At 46.6% G+C, this 24,327-nt stretch overlaps 1 protein-coding gene across 1 annotated transcript; it reads left to right on the top strand.

The window, feature by feature from the left end:
- The first annotated feature begins 653 nt into the window (after nucleotides 1-653).
- LOC135547430 (B-cell CLL/lymphoma 9 protein-like) lies at nucleotides 654-24,215 on the top strand. Its single transcript, XM_064976448.1, is given in 10 exon segments — nucleotides 654-779; nucleotides 6,333-6,763; nucleotides 11,115-11,461; nucleotides 11,948-12,055; nucleotides 12,155-12,341; nucleotides 17,709-17,808; nucleotides 18,217-20,377; nucleotides 21,959-22,189; nucleotides 22,192-22,227; nucleotides 22,397-24,215. Coding segments are annotated over 9 exon segments (4,521 nt in total). The 5' UTR covers nucleotides 654-779; nucleotides 6,333-6,467; the 3' UTR covers nucleotides 23,452-24,215.
- Nucleotides 24,216-24,327: the final 112 nt, after the last annotated feature.

Genomic DNA, 24,327 nt, shown 5'->3' with positions numbered 1-24,327 from the left:
CAAGAAATTCCATAATTTGGTGCTTTGTTGATGGTGGTGGAAAAGGCTGTCTCAGAATCTCAATTGGGCTGAGATCTGGTGACAGAGGCGGCCATGGCATATGGTTTACATTGGTTTGATGAGCATGATAACATTCAGTGACCACCCTTTCCCCTGTGGATGGGGGACATTGTATTTATATGTGGGTAAATCCAAGGTAGCTAAAATAATGGCCTACCCAGCATTTTTATTCGGTACGTGCTATCCGGGATCCTTGGGACATCCCTTACCCCATTGAAATGGTTATGGTTAGGGAATTCCCAATGATCTTGCTAGCACTAACTATTTTTATACTTGACCCTAAGCATGATGGGATGTTAATTGCTTAATTAACCCAGGAACCACACCTGTGTGGAAGAACCTGTTTTCAATATACGTTGTATCCCTCATTTACTCAAGTGTTTCCATTATTTTGGCAGTTACCTGTATGTCACAAACCTCTCCCTTGGCGTCACAGCGCTATATTTAGCCGTTACCCTGAGTTCCAAGAATTCTGTGCGTTCCGTGTGTGTGTTATCTCCAGGGCGTGTTGTCTGTCTGGCACCGGGTACAGGAAGTCACCTGAACAGGTGAGATCCCAGGTGTCAGCTGTCAGCCAATCAGAGCAGGAAGAGGAAGGCATCCCCCTGTCTCAGACATGTTGGTTGGAAGGACTAGAACACTCAGTGAAATGAACTGGGAGCTGCATAGTGTACAGATGAATGTTCCTTCTGCTATCGCCTGTGTTCTGTCTGTCAAAGGTATTTTCTGTCTTTATTGTCTTGTGTGTGTGTGTACTGACAGTTCAAATTGGAGTGTGTGGTGTGCTATTGCTATGAAATCCAGGCTAGGTTGACACATGCTACATGTAAATATGTTTTCATTGTGCAAGACGAGTGTGTCTAATATGCCGTTCCAGTGGTTATCCAGGTTTAGCTGTGTGTGTGTGTGTGTGGTGTGTGTGTGTGTGTGTGTGTGAGTGAATCATGGTCTTGCAGAGGAGAGAAAAGCAAGGGAGAGTGTTAACAAATAGTGTTTAAAATGATTTCGAGGTATAGAGCGCGACTGCTCTTGTGGCTGGGCTGCGATATTGGATTTGCATAAATGAGGCTGAAACATCTGCAGGCCATTTCCAGCCAGAGGGTAGTGTGTGTTTGTGTGCAAGCTGTGTAAAAATAAATAAACCTGCACTTCAAAACTTAATTAAGTTGCCTCTTTTTAAATGTGGAAATCACTCTTTATATCAGCGGCTCTTTACTGAAGAAGCACATTTGTTGTTTAACTGATCAGCAACTTTAATAGTGGGAGAGGAACCTCTCCGATTATCCGTTACCGTATAGGTGTTTGTTTTGCTGGGGCTGCTCTTTGTGTGTGTGTGTGTGTGTGTGTGTGTGTGTGTGTGTGTGTGTGTGTAGATGTACTGTATCTAACTCTATATACTAAAATATAAACACAACATGTAAGGTGTTGGTCCCACGTTTCATGAGCTGAAATAAAATATCCTAGACATTTTCTGTGCACACAAAAAGCTTATTTCTCTCAAATTGGGCACAACTTTGTTTACATCTCTGTTTGTGAGCATATCTCCTTTGCCAAGATAATCCATCCACCAGACAGATGTTGCACATCAAGAAGCTGATTAAACAGCATGCTTATTACGAAGGTGCTTCCTTGTGCTGGGGACAATAAAAGGCCACTCTATGATGTGAAAGTTTGTCACACAACACAATGCCACAGATGTCTCAAGTTTTGAGGGAGCATGCAATTGGAACGCCGACTACATGAATGTCAACCAGAGCTGTTGCCAAAGAATTTAATGTTAATTTCTCTACCATAAGCTGCCTCCAATGTCGTTTTAGAGAATTTTGCAGTACATCTACCGGCACCACAATTGCAGAGCACACGTAACCACGCCAGCCCAGGACCTCCACTTCCGGCTTCTTCGCCTGCAGCCCAGGACCTCCGCATCCGGCTTCTTCGCCTGCAGCCCAGGACCTCCACTTCCGGCTTCTTCGCCTGCAGCCCAGGACCTCCGCATCCGGCTTCTTCGCCTGCAGCCCAGGACCTCCACTTCCGGCTTCTTCGCCTGCAGCCCAGGACCTCCACTTCCGGCTTCTTCGCCTGCAGCCCAGGACCTCCGCATCCGGCTTCTTCGCCTGCAGCCCAGGACCTCCGCATCCGGCTTCTTCGCCTGCAGCCCAGGACCTCCGCATCCGGCTTCTTCGCCTGCAGCCCAGGACCTCCGCATCCGGCTTCTTCGCCTGCAGCCCAGGACCTCCGCATCCGGCTTCTTCGCCTGCAGCCCAGGACCTCCGCATCCGGCTTCTTCGCCTGCAGCCCAAAACCTCCGCATCCGGCTTCTTCGCCTGCAGCCCAGGACCTCCGCATCCGGCTTCTTCGCCTGCGGGATCATCTGAGACCAGACAGTTGATGAATCAGTGGGTTTGCACAAATGAAGAATTTTTGCAAAACTGCCAGAAACCTTCTCAGGGAAGGTCTTGATCCGACTGCAGTTCGACGTCATAACCGACTTCAGTGGACAAATGCTCATCTTCAATGGCCTCTGGCATGCTGGAGAAGTGTCTTCTTCACAGATTAATTCCGGTTTCAACTCTACCGGGCAGATGGCGTCGTGTGGGCGAGCGGTTTTCTGATGTCAACGTTGTGAACAAAGTGCCCCATGTTGCTGTGGGGTTATGGTATGGGCAGTCATAAGCTACAAAGTATGGACACAATTGCATTTTATCTATGGCAATTTGAATGCACAGAGATACCGTGATGAGATCCTGAGGCGCATTGTCATGCCATTCATCTGCCATCCTCACCTCATGTTTCCGAATATATTGCACAGCCCCTTTTCGCAAGGATCTGTGCACAATTTCTGGAAGCTGAAAATGTCCCACTTCTTCCATGGCCTGCAAACTCACTAAACATGTAACACATGTTTTGGTCACTACATTTGAGAGAAATAAGCTATTTGTGTGTATGAAATATTTCTGGGATCTTTTATTTCAGATCATGAAACATAGGAGTAACACTTTACATGTATTGTTTATATTCTTGTTCTGTATGTACGTATGCATGCTTATATTCAACAAAAATATAAACACAACAAAATATGCCAAATATCAGTCTAAAGAACAAATAAATCCGATTTGACCGTTTAGAAACAAGCCGCATGGCCAATAATCAGATTTGTGGCTTGAAATATCCGATTACATGTGCTTTTTGGCAGGAAGAATAACATATTCTAATCAGATATGCATTTTTATTTTATTTGAGTCACTTCAAACTGCCAGTGTGAACAAGGCTTTAGTGGTTGCTTGTGTGTGTGGTGGGTGCTGCGTGTTTGTTCTGTGTGATAGGAATGTCAGCAAGTGGCCCAATTAGCGTCTCGTTAGTGTGTGATTGGAGGGAGAGGGTGATTGACAGTTCCTGCTGTGTGTGTGTGTGTGTGTGTGTGAGCTAGATGTGAGTATATCTAGCTACAACAGGAAAGACAGAGTGGTTTTGCTATTCTAAGGCTCAGGCAGAACTAATTTCTTTGTAAATGCACTAGGTTTTCCTCAGCATACAGTGCCTTGCAAAAGTATTTATCCCCCTTGATGTTTTTCCTATTTTGTTGCATTATAACCTGTAATTGAAATTGATTTTTATTTGGAATTCATGTAATGGACATACAGAAAATAGTCCAAATTGGTGAAGTGAAATTTAAAAAAATAACTTGTTTAAAAAAATTCTAAGAAAGGGAAAATGGTGCGTGCATATGTATTCACTCCCTTTGCAATGAAGCCCCTAAATAAGATCTGGTGCAACCAATTACCTTCAGAAGTCACATAATTAGTTAGATTGCATACAGGTGGACTTTACGTGTGTGTGTGTGTGTGTGTGTGTGTGTGTGTGTGTGTGTGTGTGTGTGTGTGTGTGTGTGTGTGTGTGTGTGTGTGTAGGAGAAATGCTCACTAACAGGTTTGTTAGAAAAATTTGTGCACAACATTTGAGAGAAAAAAACTCTTGTGCATATGGAACAGTTCTGGGATCTTTTATTTCAGCTCATGAAACATGGGACCAACACTTTATATGATGCATTTTATATTTTTTTTTCAGTAGACAATATTTGCCCATTTATTATTTAAAAAAAAATATTCAAGCTCTGTCAAGTTGATCATTGCTAGACAGCCATTTTTAAGTTTTGTCATAGATTTTCAAGCCGATTTCAAAACTAACTAGGCCACTCAGGAACATTCAATGTCGTCTTGGTATGCGACTCCAGTGTAGATTTAGCCTTGTGTTTTAAGTTATTGTTTTTGTCCTGCTGAAACAGTGTCTGTTGGAAAGCAGAGTGAACCAGGGTTTCCTCTAGGATTTTGCCTGTGCTTATAGCTGTATTCCGTTTATTTCTATCCCCAAAAACTAATCTAGTTATTGCCGATGACAAGCATACCCATAACATGATGCAGACAGCACAATGTTTGAAAATATGAAGTGGTACTCGGTGATGGTTTGGATTTGCCCCAAACAATGCTTTGTATTCCGGACAAAAAGTTATTTTCTTTGCCGCATTTTTGCAGTATTACTTAAGTGCCTCGTTGCAAGCAGGATGCATGTTTTGAAATATTTGTATTCTGTACAGGCTTTCTTCTTTCCACTTTGTCATTTTAGGTTAGTACTGTGTAGTTACTTCAATGTTGATCCATCCTCAGTTTTTTATTTATTATATATATATATATATATATATATATATATATATATATATATATATATATATATATATATATATCACAACCATTAAACTTATAATCACCACTGGCCTCATGGTAAAATCCCTTCCTCTCTGGCAACTGAGTTCGTGACTGGGTGTATTGATACACCATTCATGGTGTAATTAATAATTTCACCATGCTCAAAAATGTGTATATATATATTTTTTTGTACACATCTACAAATTGGTGCCCATCTTTGCTAGGCATTGAAAAACCTCCCTAATCTTTGTGGTTGAATTTTTGCTTGAAATTCACTACTCGATTGAGGGACTGCACAATTATCTGTATGTGTGGGGTAGTCATTCAAAAATCATGTTAACCACTATTACCACAATTTGTTTTGCAATATGTTAAGCACATTTTTACTCTTGAACTTATTTAGGCTTGCCATAACAAATGGATTGAATACTTATAGACTCAAGACATTTCAAAGAAAGAAAAAAAAAGTTTTTCAAAACATTTCTACAAAACAAAATGCCTTGACTTTATGGGCTTTTGTGTGTAGATTAGTGACACAAAATCTCAATTCAATTCAAGCTGTAACACAACTAAATGTGGAAAAGTGAAATGGTGTGAATACTTTCTGAAAGCACTGTCGGTCTCTCTGTCCCTATGGAGTTCTCTCTCGCTGTACACACACACAACCCTGTACAGTAGTGTATAGTTAGCCCTTGTAGGAGCAGCTAACAGTGTGAGATTGTCTGTTAATTCCAGTCCCAGCAGCCCCCCCCTGTGGATTTCTGGAGCCGGTTACAGTATGAGTGTTTTGGAGGAGTTCCTAAATATTTGCGGGATGACAGTGTGATCTGACTGTGCTGCTCACTGTGGATTCTCATGTCATTACCAGAGGGGGATAAAACACACACTGCTGCAACAGAATGCATATGCACTCACAGGCAAACACACACACACTGCTGCAACAGAATACATATGCACTCACAGGCAAACACACACACACACTGCTGCAACAGAATGCATATGCACTCACAGGCAAACACACACACACTGCTGCAACAGAATGCATATGCACTCACAGGCAAACACACACACACTGCTGCAACAGAATGCATATGCACTCACAGGCAAACACACACACACTGCTGCAACAGAATGCATATGCACTCACAGGCAAACACACACACACTGCTGCAACAGAATGCATGTGCACTCACAGGCAAACACACACACACACACTGCTGCAACAGAATGCATATGCACTCACAGGCAAACACACACACACACACACACACACACACTGCCGCATCATAGAATGCATATGCAAACACGCATGCGCACACAGTGTAAGAACCGGTGTGGGCTCTGTGGTCAATAAGAATCCAGGCAGTCATAATTGAGAGTTCAGTCAGTGGAGCCTCCATTAGTATTCTGTGTTTCCCCCAGTCAACCACATTCAGGGACTCCCATAACTTCTCCCAGAAAGGATGATACACAACAGAATTATTTTCAAATGTGATAACCAATGACCATGTAACAGCAATGACAATTGTTGTAAAGGTGTCCTTACATTTGTCTTCTGTCTTCTCTCCACAGAGTGCCCAAGGGCTGTGAGAGCCCCTTGGGGAAACTTCATGCACAAACCCACTCTCTTCCTCACATAGAAACACACACTCTATCTGACACACGCACAGTCTTATTGAGACACATTCACTCACACACACACAGAGCATGTTGGAGGTCCAGGAGGAAAGGCCTGCCACAGCAGGGACGGCAGCAACACACTTCAGCAAGAAAGAGCGAGGGAAGAAGGAACGAGAGGAGGCCAAGGACAGCCGGGGGAATCTTGGGAATATCGGGAACAGTATTCCAGGTTCGGGTGGCCGAGGGAACGGCAGAGGGAAAGCCCCTCACACACACACAGGCAGCCCCCACCAGCTCATCACCCCACCCTGCTCTGTGGTGCTGGGAGCCCCCTCCATTCATCACAACAGACTGAAGAACTCCCCATCCACCAACACACAGAGGTGAGGGAGAGCGAGTGTACGTGTGTCTGTCTGTGTAAAGTAGTAGTAGTAAAAGTGGTGTGTGTCCTGGGGTCAGGGAGTACACTGTGTTTGGATCTTCTCTCTGCTGACTCATGTTTCTGGAGCCACTGAAAATCAGCATCTGCCCTGCCAAACGCCTGCCATCCCTCTCTCTCTCTCTCTCAGCTGTGTGTGTCAGTAGGGTGTGGTATGGGGCTGTCTCTGCCAGTTGGAAGTGTCCTGTTCTCCTGAGCTGTACTTTTCTCATGGCCACTGAGAAGCAGCCGCCCTGATCCTCCTCTCCGCCAGATTATTATGGTTTGTGTCTCTGGCCTACGGTTGTGAAGAACTGCCCCTGTCAGTTGTACATGGTTGTGATCCGAGCCAAATATAATACTCTGGCAGACATTATTCCTACCTCACTATTGACCAGTGAGAAAATGGTGTGTGTGTGTGTGTGTGTTTCCCTTCCCTCCCCTCGGTCTGTCTGTACTGTGCCTATACTTGCCTATACCAACTGTGATCTACAAGGCATTCCTAGTCGATCACCAAATATTTCTCTCAAACAATAAAGCCTTACATTCCTATTTTTCATCTCGTGCTGTTGGCAGTAGGTGTACCTGATTCAGCTGCCCTGCGCACCGGGTTGGCGACGTGTTCAAATTTTGAACCATTTCATGTGTCTGAAGCTGCAAACTCTGCCTTCCCAGGGGGGCCCGGAGAACAAATCAAGTGCATTATAGGCCTACCGCTGGCCAATCGGATGGCTCAGATTGCTGGGTCTGCAGTAACGTAGCAGACATAAAAGAAAGTTACAGCAAGGTTGATACTGTGAGCTTTTAAAACCCTAACAAGAGAGACGGTCAACAAATACAGCAAAATGGTGGTTTTATGAGGGAGTTCATGTGTAAGTTCTTACTCAGCATTGTCAACAATTTGTATTCCACACTTTTATAAGCCATACAATGCGGGTTCTTCCTGCTACAACAAGCACAAGCAAAGCCAATATGCAGTGATAATGTATTGGGCCTATAGCTTACTGCACATACCTCACTGCTACAGTTTGTTTTTAATTGGTTAATGTTGCATAGGATTACTCTGACTCAGAAAAGGTTGGTGACCACTGGTCTAACTGTAGGTATTGGCTGATGATGTATGTGCAGCTCAGTGGTTAGTAGCTATAATGATGATGTATGTACAGCACAGTGGTTAGTAGCTATAATGATGGATCATGGTAGGTTGGGGGATTTCCCACAACGTAAGTCTTGAACACAGTAGGCCTACTGTTTTTAGTCTGTTTTTCAATTAGGGTGCCTCCATACAAATAGAGCTGCTGAAGGAGAGTGTGTGTGTGTGTGTGTGTGTGTGTGTGTGTGTGTGTGTGTGTGTGTGTGTGTGTGTGTTTTATGTATTAGTCTGCACACATGTTAGGTTGTGTGTGTGTGATTCACTACTCTGGCAGTCTCTCCTCCCGGCAATGGAAAGAGCGGAGTGAGGAAAGAGGTAGGGGGAGATGGGGAGGGGTTGATGGGACAAGAGGTCAGTTTGGTCCACTCCCAACCAGCCGTCTGACTCTGGTCTCTTTTCCAACTGAGACTCCTCAGTCAGGAGTCTGTTCACTGGGCATTAACTCTAGCTCCAGGCTCTGGCCTGTTTCCCCTCTGTGTCCCTGGTTGTGTCAAGTGTTTTCTCTGTACTCACAAAATTGATGCTGCCACACAACAACAAAAAAGGAACATAAAAATATTGCCACAGAGAGAGAAACATGCATTCTGATAATCAGTCAATGTCCAACATTTCTTAATGTAATTGCATGCATGGCACCATTAAAAAAGGCAATTACAACTAGAGTTTGTAGCATGGTTTAGGAACAACTGCACAACAAAACTCTTCACGGGGCAATGGTGTCTTGAAAGGGAAATTACATACTTTGTAATTGAAACAGTTTTTTTCGGTTGAATAATTCATGCTTATTCAAAATTATTTTAAATAGTAATAACAATTAGGATGTTGTGTCAAATGTAAAGTTGTTCTCTAAAAGGCTGACTTTAAAAACTCTAAAATAATTTGGAATCGTTTGAGTAGAATGTCCTTTTTAAGAAGTCACCAGAACTGTACTTCTGTCTCCCCACCTTTTTCCTGCGACCTTTGCCACCACTGCTTTTCTAGGGGAAACAAGTTGTGGTGGGGAAGTAAAAGAACTAACAGAGACTGTGGGAGAATCTTAATTGCATACTCCTCTCGTTGCCTCCTTCTCAAAACCCATCGGAGGAGAAGATCAGAGGGGAGGGACCCTTTGATCTGTATTTTGAGAAGGAGGAGAGAGGATTGCCTGGCTACACACACACACTCCTTGCCACGCCCACAGACGTTAGTTTCTTCTCTGCAATGAGTCTGGACCGGAGTACCTGTCCGACCCTTCAGCGACTGCGAACACATTCGGGGCCTTCTAATTGGTTCAGAAACCAATAGGTTGAGCCAGAGCTAGAACACACATGGGTTAAGTGGCTGTTTGAAAATTTGTCATTGGCTTTGTTGCTCAGATTGGTTAGACTAGTGGTCACCAACCTTTTTGAGCCAAGATGACTTTCTGAGTCAAAATGCAAGCTGAGATCTACAGCCAAGATTTTTAGAATTAACATGACTTAAAAAACATAAGCATATGCAACATTAGCCAATTAAAAACAGTACTGTAGCAATGAGGTTTGTGCAGTAGGTTTACTAGGCTATAGGCCCAATACATTATCACCGCATATGGGCTTTGCTTGAATTACCCTGCCAAATCATTGTTGTTCAGACAATTATTTTCAATGACATTTCAACATTTGAGGTAGGCTGTATTATCGCACCGGTAATAGATCAGTTGTTGTATTACTTGTGAGGCACAGCTGAGTGACTATACATTTAAATAATGTGCTTTTTATTCTAATTGTACTGGGCTGATGGTGCCTGCATCTGATAGTCAGTCTCAGTGGAGGGAGAGAGCAGCAGACTGAGGGTCCGCCCCTCAATGTCCCTCCGCTCTCCCTTTCCTCCGCTGACATTGACCAAAAAGGGACACCGTTTTCCAGCTGATGGCGAAACTGAAGTCGCACTGCATTATTTCTGCCTCGTGCACAAATTCATGTTGTTACTCCTATGAACAGAGAAAGTGAAATATAGACCCAAGCTGCAAATAACAACGCAAGCCTATCGATACGTTCCTACTCATGCATTACAGCTACAATGCTGGTTGTAGCGCGAGTGGAAGTTGGAAGAATTGCGCATTTTATGGCCTATAAAAAGTGTTGACAGTGCTGAGTAAGAACTTTAAAACATGAGCTCACTCATAAAAACAGCAGCTCTTTGCTGTATTTGTTGACAGTCGCTCTAGTCGTTGTTTTAAAAGCTTTGACATCTCACAGTATCAACTTCGCTGTAGCTTTCTTTTATGTCCGCTACGTTACACTGAGTCATCCGATTTGCCAGCGGTAGACCGTGGCCAATATAGTGCACTTGATTTGCTCTCCGGGCCCGCGGGATGACAGAGTTTGTACCTTTAGACAAATGGGAAAGCTTCGCCTACTCGAGGCGCAGGTGAGTTGAATCGAGTGCATCTACCGTAAACAGTACAAGACGAATTAAAAAACATGATCGCAAATCTTAATCGTGTTTTTTTTTGTGAATGTTTGGTGATCGACTAGGAATGCCTTTCGGTGACCACTGGGTTAGATGATCCAATCGCGGATGACTTTGTTTTGTAAAACTCTTCTCCGCCCCTCGTCACCACAAACAACTTCAATGATGGAAGTTTCAGACTAGAGGTGAGGACTGATTGCAGTCTGACTAGAGACAGGAGAAGGGATGTGAGGAGGGATTGCAGTTTGACTAGAGACAGGAGAAGGGATGTGAGGAGGGATTGCGGTCTGACTAGAGACAGGAGAAGGGATGTGAGGAGGGATTGCGGTCTGACTAGAGACAGGAGAAGGGACGTGAGGAGTATGCAATTGAGATTCTCCCTGAGTGTACTACTTGGGGAGCCATATCTGTTGCGGCATTCACACACGTACACACAGAGTGTGAGATATGCACTTGATTCTCCTGGAATGTCATAACCCAAGTCTCCAGTAATTCTTCCTCATCAGTCTAAGTAAAGTTGTCTTCCCTCTTGCCTAACCATGACCAGGTCAATAGATTTTTATATCAATGAGACTACCTGGATAAATAAAGGTTAAATAAAAATTATGCTGACATTTTTTTTCACTGTCTGTCACTATGAAAGAGTGCATGAAGTACAATTTGCTTCAGTTTATTTCTGTACAGTTGATAAGCACTTCTCTCTCTCCCTCCTCCTCATCTCCCCCTCTCTCAGTCCTAAACCCAAGCCAGAAGTCATGGTGCGCTCCCCTCCTGTCATGTCTCCCTCCGGTGGTGCCGCCCAAATGGACTCCAAACTGCCCAATCAGAACAAACCAGGAAGCTGCGGCAGCCAACTTCAGGCTTCGCCCTGCGACCTCAAGACAGTGGGTGTTAAGGGCTCCCAGCAGGGGGGTGTATTGGGGACAGGCCCAGGGGGCATGGGGGGGCTGAAGAACGGCCAGGGCCTGACCTCTGGGGGACAGGGGTCAAAGGTGAAGGTAAAAAGAGAGAGGAGCACCTCGGTGGAGTCCTACAACGAGCAGCAGCCAGACACAGTCACGCCCACCAGCGATGACAAGGGTGAGTATTACACTGCACTCTAAGTAGTATTCAGCTCAAATATGTCAAGTTGAGTACCGGTATATGTAGTGGTATGAAGTAGTGACCTATTTACTGATGACTTCCTACTTTCTAAGCTTGCATTTCCATGAAGCTAAAGTGCTTATATATTTCTGTTTCTCTAACACAATAGCTGTTGATGTTAGTGGGCATGTTACGAATCCATTCTGTGTGAACATGTGTTGTGGCTGTGGAAACAGCAGCAGGCCCCTGAAAGCGTGTCATTATGGTCACGCACTCTGCCCTTGATCCACTGCTGTGTCGGTCTCTCTTCTGCTCCTGGGAGTCTGGTGCACAGGACTGCACTTAGAGAAGGGAGGGGAGAGGGGAAAGTGTGTTTGTGTGTGCTATTGACATGGGAGCTCAGCTCGAACTCTGGTCTGTAGAAACGCACGCACACACATGAAAACACAGCTACACACACACTGACTGTGTGTGTGTATACAGACAGTAACAGGGTGAAGAGGATGTGTGTGGCTGAGAGGAGGCAGCCCTACAGTGGAGCTGACTGGTGCTCTGGAGGAGAGAGTGATGAGGACGACAAAGGATTCTTCAGTGAGTGTGTGTGTGTGACTTTGTGTGTCTGTCGGTCATCCCCATTTCTACCTGCTACTGAAAACTACAGTACCAATGAACCTCTCTGTCCTTCCCCAGACTGTAACTCCAGTGACGTGAAGCCCCAGGACTCCAACTCCCATCCTCCCTCCAACGCCGGACTCAGCCGCTCTTCCACGCCCTCCCACAATCCACTAGGAGGCCAGGGCGCAGCGTCGGAGTCGGCGGGTGGTCAGAAGGCTGGGTCTAAAGTGGTTTATGTCTTCACTACAGAGATGGCCAACAAGTAAGGTCGATCACAGCGAATGAATGTATATTACACTGCAAAAATATATTTTTCAAGATATTTGAACTTAATCACCGTATTAATTGTCATATGAAGGTAAAATATCTTGAAATAAGACAATTATCTGCCAGCTTGTATCTGCTAGCTTGGTACGAAAAAACAAGTTAATTATCACTCAATATAAGATATTTAGGCGTGCATAGATTTAACTTTTTGCTAAATGTTCTCCACTCAATGGGCTTTATTCGGTGTGTTTTGTGAGTGTGACTGTGCTTTGCTGGTGACACTATCACACCTCCTCCATGCTTCACGGTGGGAACCACCTTTGCAGAGGTCATCCGTTCACCTACTCTGCGTCTCACAAAGAAACTGTGGTTGGAACCAAAAATCTCAAATTTGTACTCATCAGACCTAGGAACAGATTTCCACCGGTCTAATGTCCATTGTTTGTGTTTCTTGGCCGAAGCAAGTCTCTTCTTATTATTGGTGTCCTTTAGTAGTGGTTTCTTTGCAGAAATTCGACCATGAAGGCCTGATTCACGTGGTCTCCTCTGAACAGTTGATGTTGAGATGTGTCTGTTACTTGAACTCTGAAGTATTTATTTGGGCTGCAATTTCTGAGGCTGGTAACTAATGAATTTATCCTCTGCGGCAGAGTTAACTCTGGGTCTTCCTTTCCTGTGGCGGACCTCATGAGAGACATTTTCATCGTAGTGCTTGATGGTTTTTGAGACTGCACTTGAAGAAAGTTCTTGAAATGTTCCGTATTGACTGACCCTTATGTCTTAAAGTAATGATGGACTGCTGTTTCTCTTTGCTTATTTGAGCTGTTCTTGCCAAATAGGGCTGTCTTCTGTATACCACCTTCTCACAACACAACTGATTGGCTCCATTGCATTAAGGAAAGAAATTCCACAAATTAACTTTTAATTAACTGTTCATTGAAATGCATTCCAGGTGACTACCTCATGATGCTGGTTGAGAGAATGCCAAGAGTGTGCAAAACTGTCATTTAAAAAAAATATATATTTCACCTTTATTTAACCAGGTAGGCCAGTTGAGAACAACTTCTCATTTACAACTGCGACCTGGCCAAGATAAAGCAAAGCAGTGCAACACAAACAACAACACAGTTACACATGGAATAAACAAGCATACAGTCAATAACACAATACACAAAAAGCTATATACAGTGTGTGCAAATGAGGTAAGATTAGGGAGGTAAGGCAATAAATAGGCCATAGTGGCGAAGAAATTCCAATTTAGCAATTAAACACTGGAGTGATGGCTGTGCAGAAGATGAATGTGCAAGTAGAGATACTGGGGTGCAAAGAAGAGAAAAAAACAATATGGGGATGAGATAGTTGTATGGGCTATTTACGGATGGGCTATTTACAGATGGGCTATGTACAGGTGCAATGATCTGTGACCTGCTCTGACAGCTGATGCTTAAAGTTAGTGAGGGAGATATGAGTCTTCAGCTTTAGTGATTTTTGCAATTCGTTCCAGTCATTGGCAGCAGAGAACCGGAAGGAAAGGTGGCCAATGGAGGAATTGGCTTTGGGGGTGACCAGTGAAATATACCTTCTGGAGCGTGCGGTATGGGTGGGTGCTGCTATGGTGACCAGTGAGCTGTGCTTTACCTAGCAAAGACTTCTATATGACCTGGAGCCAGTGGGTTTGGCGGTGAATATGAAGCGAGGGACAGCCAACGAGATCATACAGGTCGCAGTGGTGGGTAGTATATGGGGCTTTGGTGACAAAACGGATGGCACTGTGATAGACTGCATCCAATTTGCTGAGTAGAGTGTTGGAGGCTATTTTGTAAATGACATTGCCGAAGTCAAGGATTGGTAGGATAGTCAGTTTTACAAGGGTATGTTTGACAGCATGAGTGAAGGATACTTTGTTGCGAAATAGGAAACCAATTCTAGATTTCATTTTGGATTGGAGATGCTTAATGTGAGTCTGGAAGGAGAGTTTACAGTCTAACCAGACACCTAGGTTTTTGTAGTTGTCCACATATTCTAAGTCAGAATCGTCCAGAGTAGTGATGCTGGACGTGCGGCAAGGTACAGGCAGCGATCGGTTGAAGAGCATGTATTTAGTTTTACTTGTATTTAAGAGCAGTTGGAGGCCACGGAAGGAGAGTTGTATGGCATTGAAGCTCGTCTGGAGGTTAGTTAACACCGTGTCCAAAGAAGGGCCAGAAGTATACAGAATGGTATCGTCTGCGTAGAGGTGGATCAGAGAATCACCAGCAGCAAGAGCGACATCATTGATGTATACAGAGAAAAGAGTCATCCCGAGAATTGAACCCTCTGATTTGACACACTGAACTCTGTCTGAGAAGTAGTTGGTGAACCAGGCGAGGCAGTCATTTGAGAAACCAAGGCTGTTTAGTCTGCCGATAAGAATGTGGTGATTGACAGAGTCGAAAGCCTTGGCCACGTTGATGAATACGGCTGCACAGTATTGTCTTTTGTCAATGGCGGTTATGATATCGTTTAGGACCTTGAGCATGGCTGAATTGCACCCATAACCAGCTCTGAAAACAGATTGCATAGCGGAAAAGGTACGTTGGGATTCGAAATGGTCGATAATCTGTTTGTTAACTTGGCTTTCAAAGACCTTAGAAAGGCAGGGTAGGATATATATAGGTCTGTAACAGTTTGGGTCTAGAGTGTCTCCCCCTTTGAAGAGGGAGATGACCCTGGCAGCTTTCCAACCTTTAGGGATCTCAGACGATACGAAGGAGAGGTTGAACATGCTAGTAATAGGGGTTGCAACAATTGCGGCGGATAATTTTAGAAAGAGAGGGTTCTGATTGTCTAGCCCAGCTGATTTGTAGAGGTCCAGATTTTGCAACTCTTTCAGAACATCAGCTATCTAGATTTGGGTGAAGGAGAAATGGGGAAGTTGCTGTGGGGGGTGCAGGGCTGTTGACCGGGGTAGGGGTAGCCAGGTGGAAAGCATGGCCAGCCGTTGAGAAATTCTTATTGAAATTCTCAATTATTGTGGATGTGACAGTGTTTCCTAGCCTCAGTGCAGTGGGAAGCTGGGAGGAGGTGCTCTTATTCTCCATGGACTTTAATGTCCCAGAACTTTTTGGAGTTTGTGCTACAGGATGCAAATTTCTGTTTGAAAAAGCTAGCCTTTGCTTTCCTAACTGCCTGTATTGGTTCCTAACTTCCCTGAAAAGTTACATATCACGGGGGCTCTTCGATGCTTATGCAGTACGCCACAGGTTGTTTTAGTGCTGGTCAAGGGCAGTCAGGTCTGGAGTGAACAAAGGACTATGTCTGTTCCTGATTCTACATTTTTTGAACGGGGCATGCTTATTTAAGATTGTGAGGAAAGCACTTTTTAAGAACAACCAGACATCCTCTACTGACGGAATTAGGTCAATATCCTTCCAGGATACCCGGGCCAGGTCGATTAGAAAGGTCTTCTCGCTGAAGTGTTTTAGGGAGCGTTTGACAGTGATGAAGGGTGGTCTTTTGACCACAGACCCATTACGGATGTAGGCAATGAGGCAGTGATCGCTGAGATCCTAGAGGTGTATTTAGAGGGCAGGTTGGTCAGGATGATATCAATGAGGGTGCCCATGTTTATGGATTTGGGGGTTGTACCTGGTAGGTTCATTGATTTGTGTGAGACATCTAGTTTAGATTGTAGGACGGCCGGTGTGTTAAGCATGTCCCAGTTTAGGTCATCTACGAACTCTGAAGATAGATGGTGGGCAATCAATTCACAGTGTCCAGGGCACAGCTGGGGGCACAAGGTGGTCTATAACAAGCGGCAACGGTGAGAGACTTGTTTCTGGAAAGGTGAATTTTTAGAAGAAGCAGCTTGAATTGTTTGGGCACAGACCTGGATAGTATGACAGAGCTCTGCAGGCTATCTCTGCAGTAGATTGCAACTCCGCCCCCTTTGGAAGTTGTATCTTGTCGAAGAAAAATGTTCTAGTTAGGGATGGATTTTTGGTGGCCTTCCTAAGCCAGGGTTCAGACACGGCTAGGACATCAGTGTTGGCGGAGTGTGCTAAAGCAGTTAATAAAACAAACTTAGGGAGGAGGCTTCTGATGTTAACATGCATGAAACCAAGGCTTTTACGGTTACAGAAGTCAACAAAGGAGAGTGCCTGGGGAATGGGAGTGGAGCTAGGTGCTCCTGGGTCTGGTTTCACCTCTACATCACCAGAGGAACTGACGAAGAGTAGGATAAGGGTACGGCTAAAGGCTAGTGAAATAAGACAATAATCACTAACCAGAACAGCAATGGACAAGGCATATTGACATTTGGGTATGCGTAGCCGAGTGATCAAATGGACCAGTGGTAACTAGGCGAGCTGGAGACACGGCGACTCAGACAGCTAGCGGGCCGGGGCTAGCAGGCTAGCATAAGGGCCTTAGGGGGACGTCGCAACGGAAGAGTCTGTTGTAGCCCCCTTGGACGGTTACGTCGGCAGACCAGTCGTGTTGGATTGGCAGGGCTCTGTGTAGGCAATAAAAGGATCCAGGCCAATTGGCAAATAGGTATTTTAGCCCAAGAAATTGGTTGATGGACAGTCCGATATGCTCTAGACAAGGCAAAGCGTGGCTACTTTGAAGAATCTCAAATAGAAAATATATTTTGATTTGTTTAACACTTTTGTTTACTACGTGATTCCATTTGTGTTATTTCATAGTTTTGATGTCTTCACTATTATTTTACAATGTAGAAAATAGTCAAAAGTTTTTCTTTATTTTTACTAAGTGTGTCCAAACTTTTGACTGGTGCTTTATATAAACTGAACAAAAATATAAATGCAACAATTAATAAGGGATTGTGACATCAATAAGGGATCATGACTTTCACCTGGTCAGTGTGTCATGGAAAGATATTCCTAATGTTTTGTACACTCAAGGCACACACACACACACGCACGCACGCACGCACGCACACACACTGTACACACGGAGGGGGCAGAGAATAATAACCAATGTGCATAAGCACATCATGCTGCACATTTCTCTGAGAAAGTAGAGGAGACATCAAATCCAGAAATATTGCTCTCCACCGAACATGTGAAAGCCTGCAGCTATGCTTTGTTTTCAATGTGCCTGAAAGTGTGTGTGTGTTTCAGTTAGCTCAGATTAACACTGTCCTCTGTAGGGAATAGGAGATGAAAGATGTGGATGTTAATTGGAGAATGTGTGTAAAGTTGTTTGTTAAGTCTGTCAACCTTGGCATTTCCTTCATGCCCTTGTCTAACACTGCCGTCATTCTGCTGGCACACGTGGACACACACCACGCATGCGCGCACACACACACACACACACAGACCGCTGACTGATGTGTGACTGTCTGGTTTCTGATCCTCAGGGCAGCCGATGCTGTTTTAACAGGACACTCAGAAAACATAATCAACTTCCACATGAAAAACATATCCAACAGCAAGGACAAGACCCCCCTCCCACCCCTGGTAAGAACACACACACACACAGTCTTGTATAAATAACCTAGTGGGGACACACAATTCAGTCCCCTTAAATTACATTTTCCCTAAACCTATCCTTAACCCTAAAACCAAACCTAAACCGTAACCCAGCTCCTATCCCAAATTCTAAGCCTAACACTAACCTTAACCCTAAACCCTAAACTGCCTTGAAATAGCATTGGACCTTGTGGGGACTAACAAAATGTTCCCAGTTGGTAAAATTTTGGTTTGTTTACTATTCTTGTGGGGACTTAGTTAAACACGTCCAGTATAGTTAAACACACACACATACACACAATACACAGTGACAAAGGTGATGACCGCACAAACCCTCACTTACTCAAGCCTCCTTGTTTTTAATTCCCTCTCTCTTTTTTCCTTTCTTCAATTTAGAACAATCAGACAGGACCCCTCCGAGGTGACTCCAAGCCCTCTCAGCAGTCATCTCACCCCTCAGACCAGAACCACCAGACAGTGTCTAAACCTGGCATGACTGATCAAGCTCCACCCCAGCCCCCTCCCCAGGGGATTAAGCCTGGTTCACTCACCCAGGATGGGGCCTCCTCAGCAGGCATGGACCCCAAGAAAATCCCTGGTAATACCATGGGTCCAGGTGACCAGGCCCCTGGGTGCCAGCCTCAGTCCGAACAGGGCATGCCCCCTGTGAACCCCCCTCAGCCTGGGGAAGGAGGAGGGCCGGGGTCAATGGGGATGGGTCACCCTGGTCTGACACCCCAGCAGCAGCAGCAGCAGCAACTGGCCCAGGAGCTTCTCAACATGGAGGCCAATACCGAGGGACTGTCCCAGGAACAGCTGGAGCACCGCCAACGCTCCCTCCAGACCCTCCGAGACATCCAGCGCATGCTCTTCCCTGACGACCGCGACGCCCCACCGCCACCCGGCCCCCATGGGGGACCTTCACAGCTCCACGACAGCATGCCTGATGTGGGACCCAGGAGGCCGGAGCAGGGCCCTCTCCAGGCCATGATGGCCCAGTCCCAGAGCCTAGGTCCACCAGTGGGACCAGGAGGGCCCCGACCCCAGGGACCCCCATTCGGCCCCCTGCATGGACACCCCAGAGACATGCCCCCCTTCCCAGATGAGCTGGGTCACATGATAGGTCCTGGGGGGTGTGGAGACGGAGATCACATGACCCCGGAGCAGGTGGCCTGGCTGAAGCTGCAGCAGGAGTTCTATGAGGAGAAGAAGAGGAAACAGGAAATGCATCACCGCCCACTTCCTCCCGACATGATGATGCATCCCCACGGGCCGCGCGGCATGATGAGAGGACCCCCACCCCCCTACCAGATGGGCCCCGGAGAGGTGTGGGGTCCAGGGGGGCCATCAGAGCACTACCAGGAGCGCATTGCCATGGGCCCCAGAGGGATGCCGCCTCACATGCAGAGGATGCCAGGGTTCCCCCAAGGCATGATGAATCCTGATATGGAGGGACCCCCCAGGGCTGGGATGGGCTGGCCTGAAGACATGCCCCCCAGAATGGGGATGGGGGATGGCCGAGGATTCCCAGGAGGGCCAGGGGGGATGTTCGGAGGTCCAGGGTTGCGGGGAGAGCGCTTCCCCAACCCCCAGTCAGTCCAGGAGGCTATGTTTCACCAGGGCATGGGGGGAGACAAGGGACCGGGCCTTCCTCCACAGATGATGATGGAGATGCAGAGGATGATGGGACACCAAAGAGGCGGCATGGAGCCGGGCAACGGGGGCGGGATGATGTTTCCCAGGATGCCTGGCGAGGGCCCCATGAGCCCCTCCTCCAGACTGGCTGTGATGGGGGGCCGGGATATGGGCCCTGAGTTTGGCATGGGCCCCCATGGGAACCCCCAACTACGAGATCGGCCAATGAATATGAGCCCAGACGAGATAATGAGAATGAGAGGGCCTCCAATGGACAACATGGGGCCCCAGGGAAGGCAGATGCAGGGGTCCCACTTCCCTGACCATCCCCAGCCAGGAGACTTCCCCATGGGGCCCGGACGGCCCTTCCAAGGGGGTCCTGGAAGTATGAGGGGGCCTCATGGAGAGCAGCCCTACCGTGGCCCGGAGCACAGGACCACGCCTACGGCGGGCAACGGCCGACTCAACCACCTTCCCCCCGCCGCCGGAACACCCCAGGGCCAGAGGGGACGTAAGCCTGCAGAACTGAACATCCAGTCAGGAGGGGCCAGCTCGCCCAGTCTCAATCCCCTCAAGTCCCCTCCTTTGAGGCAGGTGCAATCCCCCATGATGGGCTCTCCCTCTGGGAACCTCAAGTCCCCCCAGACCCCCTCCCAGCTGGCTGGTATGCTCTCCGGCCCTCCGGGACCCAACGGCCCCCCTAACACTGCCAACTCGGCCCCAATGAAGTCCCCTCACTCTATGATGGGGTCTGCTGGTGCCTCCCCAGTACATATGAGGTCCCCGTCCCTCCCCAACCCTTCTCCAGGGTGGGCATCCTCCCCCAAACCCCCCATGCCTAGCCCAGTACTCCCCCAGCAGCAGGGGGGAAAAACCCCCCTCAGTATGACCTCACCTAACATGATGGGTAACATGGAGCAAGGTACAGTACTTCTATGGCTTTATTCTTGTTGATGTTCTTTCTCCCTCTACCTCTCTCTTTTTCTCTCGCTCGCTCTCTCGCTAATCAAATTTGATTTGTCACGTACTTTGTAAACAACAGGTGTGGACTAACAGTGAAATGCTTACTTACGAGCCCTTCCCAACAATGCAGAGAGAAATAATAGTAAAGTAAAACACATAATAATAATAATAATAATAATAATAATAATAATAATAATAATAATAATAATAATAATAATAATAATAATAATAATAATAAATACACATTCAGTAATGAAAACTTGGTTATATACAGAGTTGATGTGCAGGGGTAAGAGGTGGATATGTACATATAGGTATGAATAAAGTGACTAGGCAACAGGATAGATGATAAATGGTAACAGCAACGTATGTGATGCGTCAGTCGGTACCAAAATGGTAAATGCAGATAGTCCGGGTAGCTATTTGGTTAACTTTTTAACTAACTATTTAGCATTCTTGGGTGACTGGAGTCTTTGACCATTTTTAGGGCCTTCCTCTGACACCGCCTGGTATAGAGGTCCTGTATAACAGAGCACCCAGCCATTGCAGTCGGATGCAAAGCAGTTGCCATATGAAGCTGTGATACAGCCAGTCAAGATGCTCTCAGTGGTGCGGCTGTAACACTTTGAGGATCTGAGGGCCCATGCCAAATCGTTTCAGCCTCCTGAGGGGGATGAGGCGTTGTCGTGCCCTCTTCACGACTGTGTTGATGTGTGTGTGTGGACCATGGTAGATCCAACTTGAAGCTCTCGACCCTCTTTAATACAGCCCCGTTGATGTGAATAGGCGAGTGCTCGACCCTCCTTTTCCGGTAGTCCACGGTCAGCTCCTTTGTCTTGCTGAGGTCTCTGACCTCCTCCCTATAGGCTGTCTCATCTCTCTCTCCCCCTCTTTCTCTCAACTGCTGTGATAAACAACATAAAAAATTGTATTTCAATTTCAAGACAGATAATATTCATTTTCAAAGAGATTTTAATACTTACTACCTTTCTCTTGAATGATGATTGGGTGAAGATGACCTCACGTCTTTGATAGAGGGCTGTTTTGTAATGTCTGTTGACCAAAGCAGTCTAAACAGACCTCTGTGTTGTGAATCAGGCATGCTAGCATTTGTCTGTCATCTTTAAATCATGTAATTTATAAGTCAATTGAAAGCATCATTCTCATCCATCTAAACACATTTTCCCAAAGCAGAAACATTCTCCCTTTTCAGGGAAATCACACCCCCATCATTTTTTACAATTAAAACATTTTAAAGTTTAATTTAACCTTTATTTAACTAGGCAAGTCAGTTAAGAACAAATTCTTATTTACAATGACTGCCTACACCGGACAAACACCGGACGACACTGGGCCAATTGTGCACCACCCGACGGGACTCCCAATCACGGCCGGTTGATGTCTGAATCTAAAATGTGTTTGCCACAATGTCCCTTATATATCTATTTCAAACCAGGATATGTTTTGCTACCTAGGGTAAATAGTTCTTATATTTCATCTCTCTCCTCTCTTCTCTCCTCTCTCTCTCCTCTCTCACCAGGTGGTAACGTCCCCCCCTCGTCAGGAGCCCAGTCTGGCCCCATGCCCCTCCAGGGGGGTCCAGGTGGCGCCCCGACCGGCAGCCCCTATTCCCTCCCCCCCGAACCCACGCTATCCCAGAACCCCCTCTCCATCATGATGTCACGCATGTCTAAGTTCGCCATGCCAAGCTCCACCCCCCTCTATCACGACGCCATCAAGACGGTGGCGAGCTCGGACGACGACTCACCCCCGCGCGCTCCCCAAATCTACCCCCCATGAACAACAATGGTGAGTGGATGGAGACATGGCTAGAAGTCATGTTAAACCATTTTTGGGATGTATTTTGAACCCTTTTTCATAGAGGTGTGACTCTGTTTATGCCACTTGATGTAGGTTTGCTGTCTGTGTTGTATGGTGCACTAACATCCCTCTTGTCTCTCTCTGTGGCCCTCTGTAGGTATGGGAATGAACCAGCACCAAGGTCCTCCTCGTATGATGGGCCCCGGCTCCTCTAGCTCAATGCCTGCCCTCAGTCCTCTGGGTATGACCCCCATGGGCTCCCAGCCTCTCTCCCACGGCATGCCCCAGCAGATGCCCTCTCCCAACATTGGCCCGGGCATGATGCCCCATGGCATGATGATGCCCCCAAACCCCCAGGACCAAGGCATGGGCAACCCCCAGATGATGCCCCAGGGGCGCATGGGCTACTCCCACCGAGTGCAGGGCTACCCCCTGCCCCAATCCCCCTCCCAGCAGGGTCCCTTCTCCCCCCACAATGGCCCCGGGCCCCAGGGCTTCCCAGGACATCCCATGGGCTTCCAGGGAGAGGGGGGTCCTATGGGGGGTCGGATGGGGAACATGCCCCATGGAGGGGGAGGCGACGGGGGTAGGCCCAACAACCCTGGAGGACCGCAGTTCAACATGCAGGGAGAGTTTAGTGATGCAGATCTGCATGAAGTGATGCGAACAGGAGCATCCGGTATGCCAGAGTTTGACCTGTCCAGGATCATCCCATCAGAGAAGCCCAGCCAGACTCTGTCCTACTACCCCAGGGGAGGAGGAGATGGGCCTGGCCCAGGGGGGAAACCTCCACACATGCAGGGGATGATGCAGGGTATGATGGGGGAGGGCCCGCCCAGAATGGGCATGTCCATGCAAGGGATGGGGGGGATGGCTGGGGGGCCGGGAGGTGGTATGGCCCCCCAGGACATACCCATGGGAAACCCTTCTCACAATCATATGCGGCCGCATGGACCCCCAGGGTTCATGGGTCAGGGAATGATGGGACCCCAGCACCGGATGATGTCACCGGGGGGTCCGGGGGGCATGATGCAGGGGAAGGAGAGGGGGGTGCTCTACAACCACCCTGGGCCTGGGGGGTCACCCAATATGATGATGTCACTACAAGGCATGGGTGCACCCCCCCAGCAAACGATGATGATGGGGGGGCATATGAGGCATCGTGGCAGGGACATGGACATGGGGTTCAGCCCAGGGCCCGGAATGTTCTAACACACAACTCATAGAATCTTGGACCTTGAATGTTCCGAGCCGATATACAGTATGAGGATGGAATAAGTCTCACAGCAGATAAGAGATGGATTAAAACGCAGGAAGTAAGGAATGAAAGACAGAGGTGGGTTCTCTGGATTGAAACATGTAGTGCAGAGGAATGGGTAGTTAATGGCTTGTGGGAGCTACATAGCCCAGTACTTGTCTTTTACCACAAGCATTTCATTTAGTCTCTTCAGAAATGTCTGAATGTATGGGATTGCTGTGCTTCAATGTCAATTTAAACTGTTCAAGTGTTTTTTTTCTTCTAAATCTCTGATTATAAGGGTGAGTTGAGCATCGGAGACGAATGGAGTGAGCCACCTTGGAGGACTGTACATCGACTTTTTCAAATCAGTTAAAAATCAACAATGGATTTGTCCGGTAATGGATAACAAACATAGACTTTGTGGAATAAAATCGTATTTTGAGAAGATTTCAATGGAACTCCAATCTTCTCTCTGGCTCGCATCGTTTTGACTATTTCTGTCCAGTATGACTGTGTGTGTATGCGCCTGTGTGTGTGTGTGTGTGTGTTTTTGTTGTAAGTATGTATAGGGATTCTATCAATGACCTCTAAGCTCTCTTATCCACCTTTCATTGGGGGAGGGACGCCCCACTAAAGAACAGTACTGTTTTCCATTCATTTCCTTTGTAACTCCAGTGTATAACAAACCAAACTATGACCTCAAAGATACTAGTATTATTAAAAAAGCACAAACATGGATCAACTTAAGTGTCTTACTCACATATGAACATTTCTACCAGTCAGTGTGAATAGCGGTAGTACTGTTCTGTGTGCTCTCTTACTCCTGTTTGTTCTTCTATTGACTCTGG

The sequence above is a fragment of the Oncorhynchus masou genome, chromosome 10 (assembly GCF_036934945.1).
Source record: "Oncorhynchus masou masou isolate Uvic2021 chromosome 10, UVic_Omas_1.1, whole genome shotgun sequence".
NCBI classification, from domain to species: Eukaryota; Metazoa; Chordata; class Actinopteri; order Salmoniformes; family Salmonidae; genus Oncorhynchus; species Oncorhynchus masou.
This window is presented reverse-complemented; position numbering and strand designations above follow the sequence as displayed.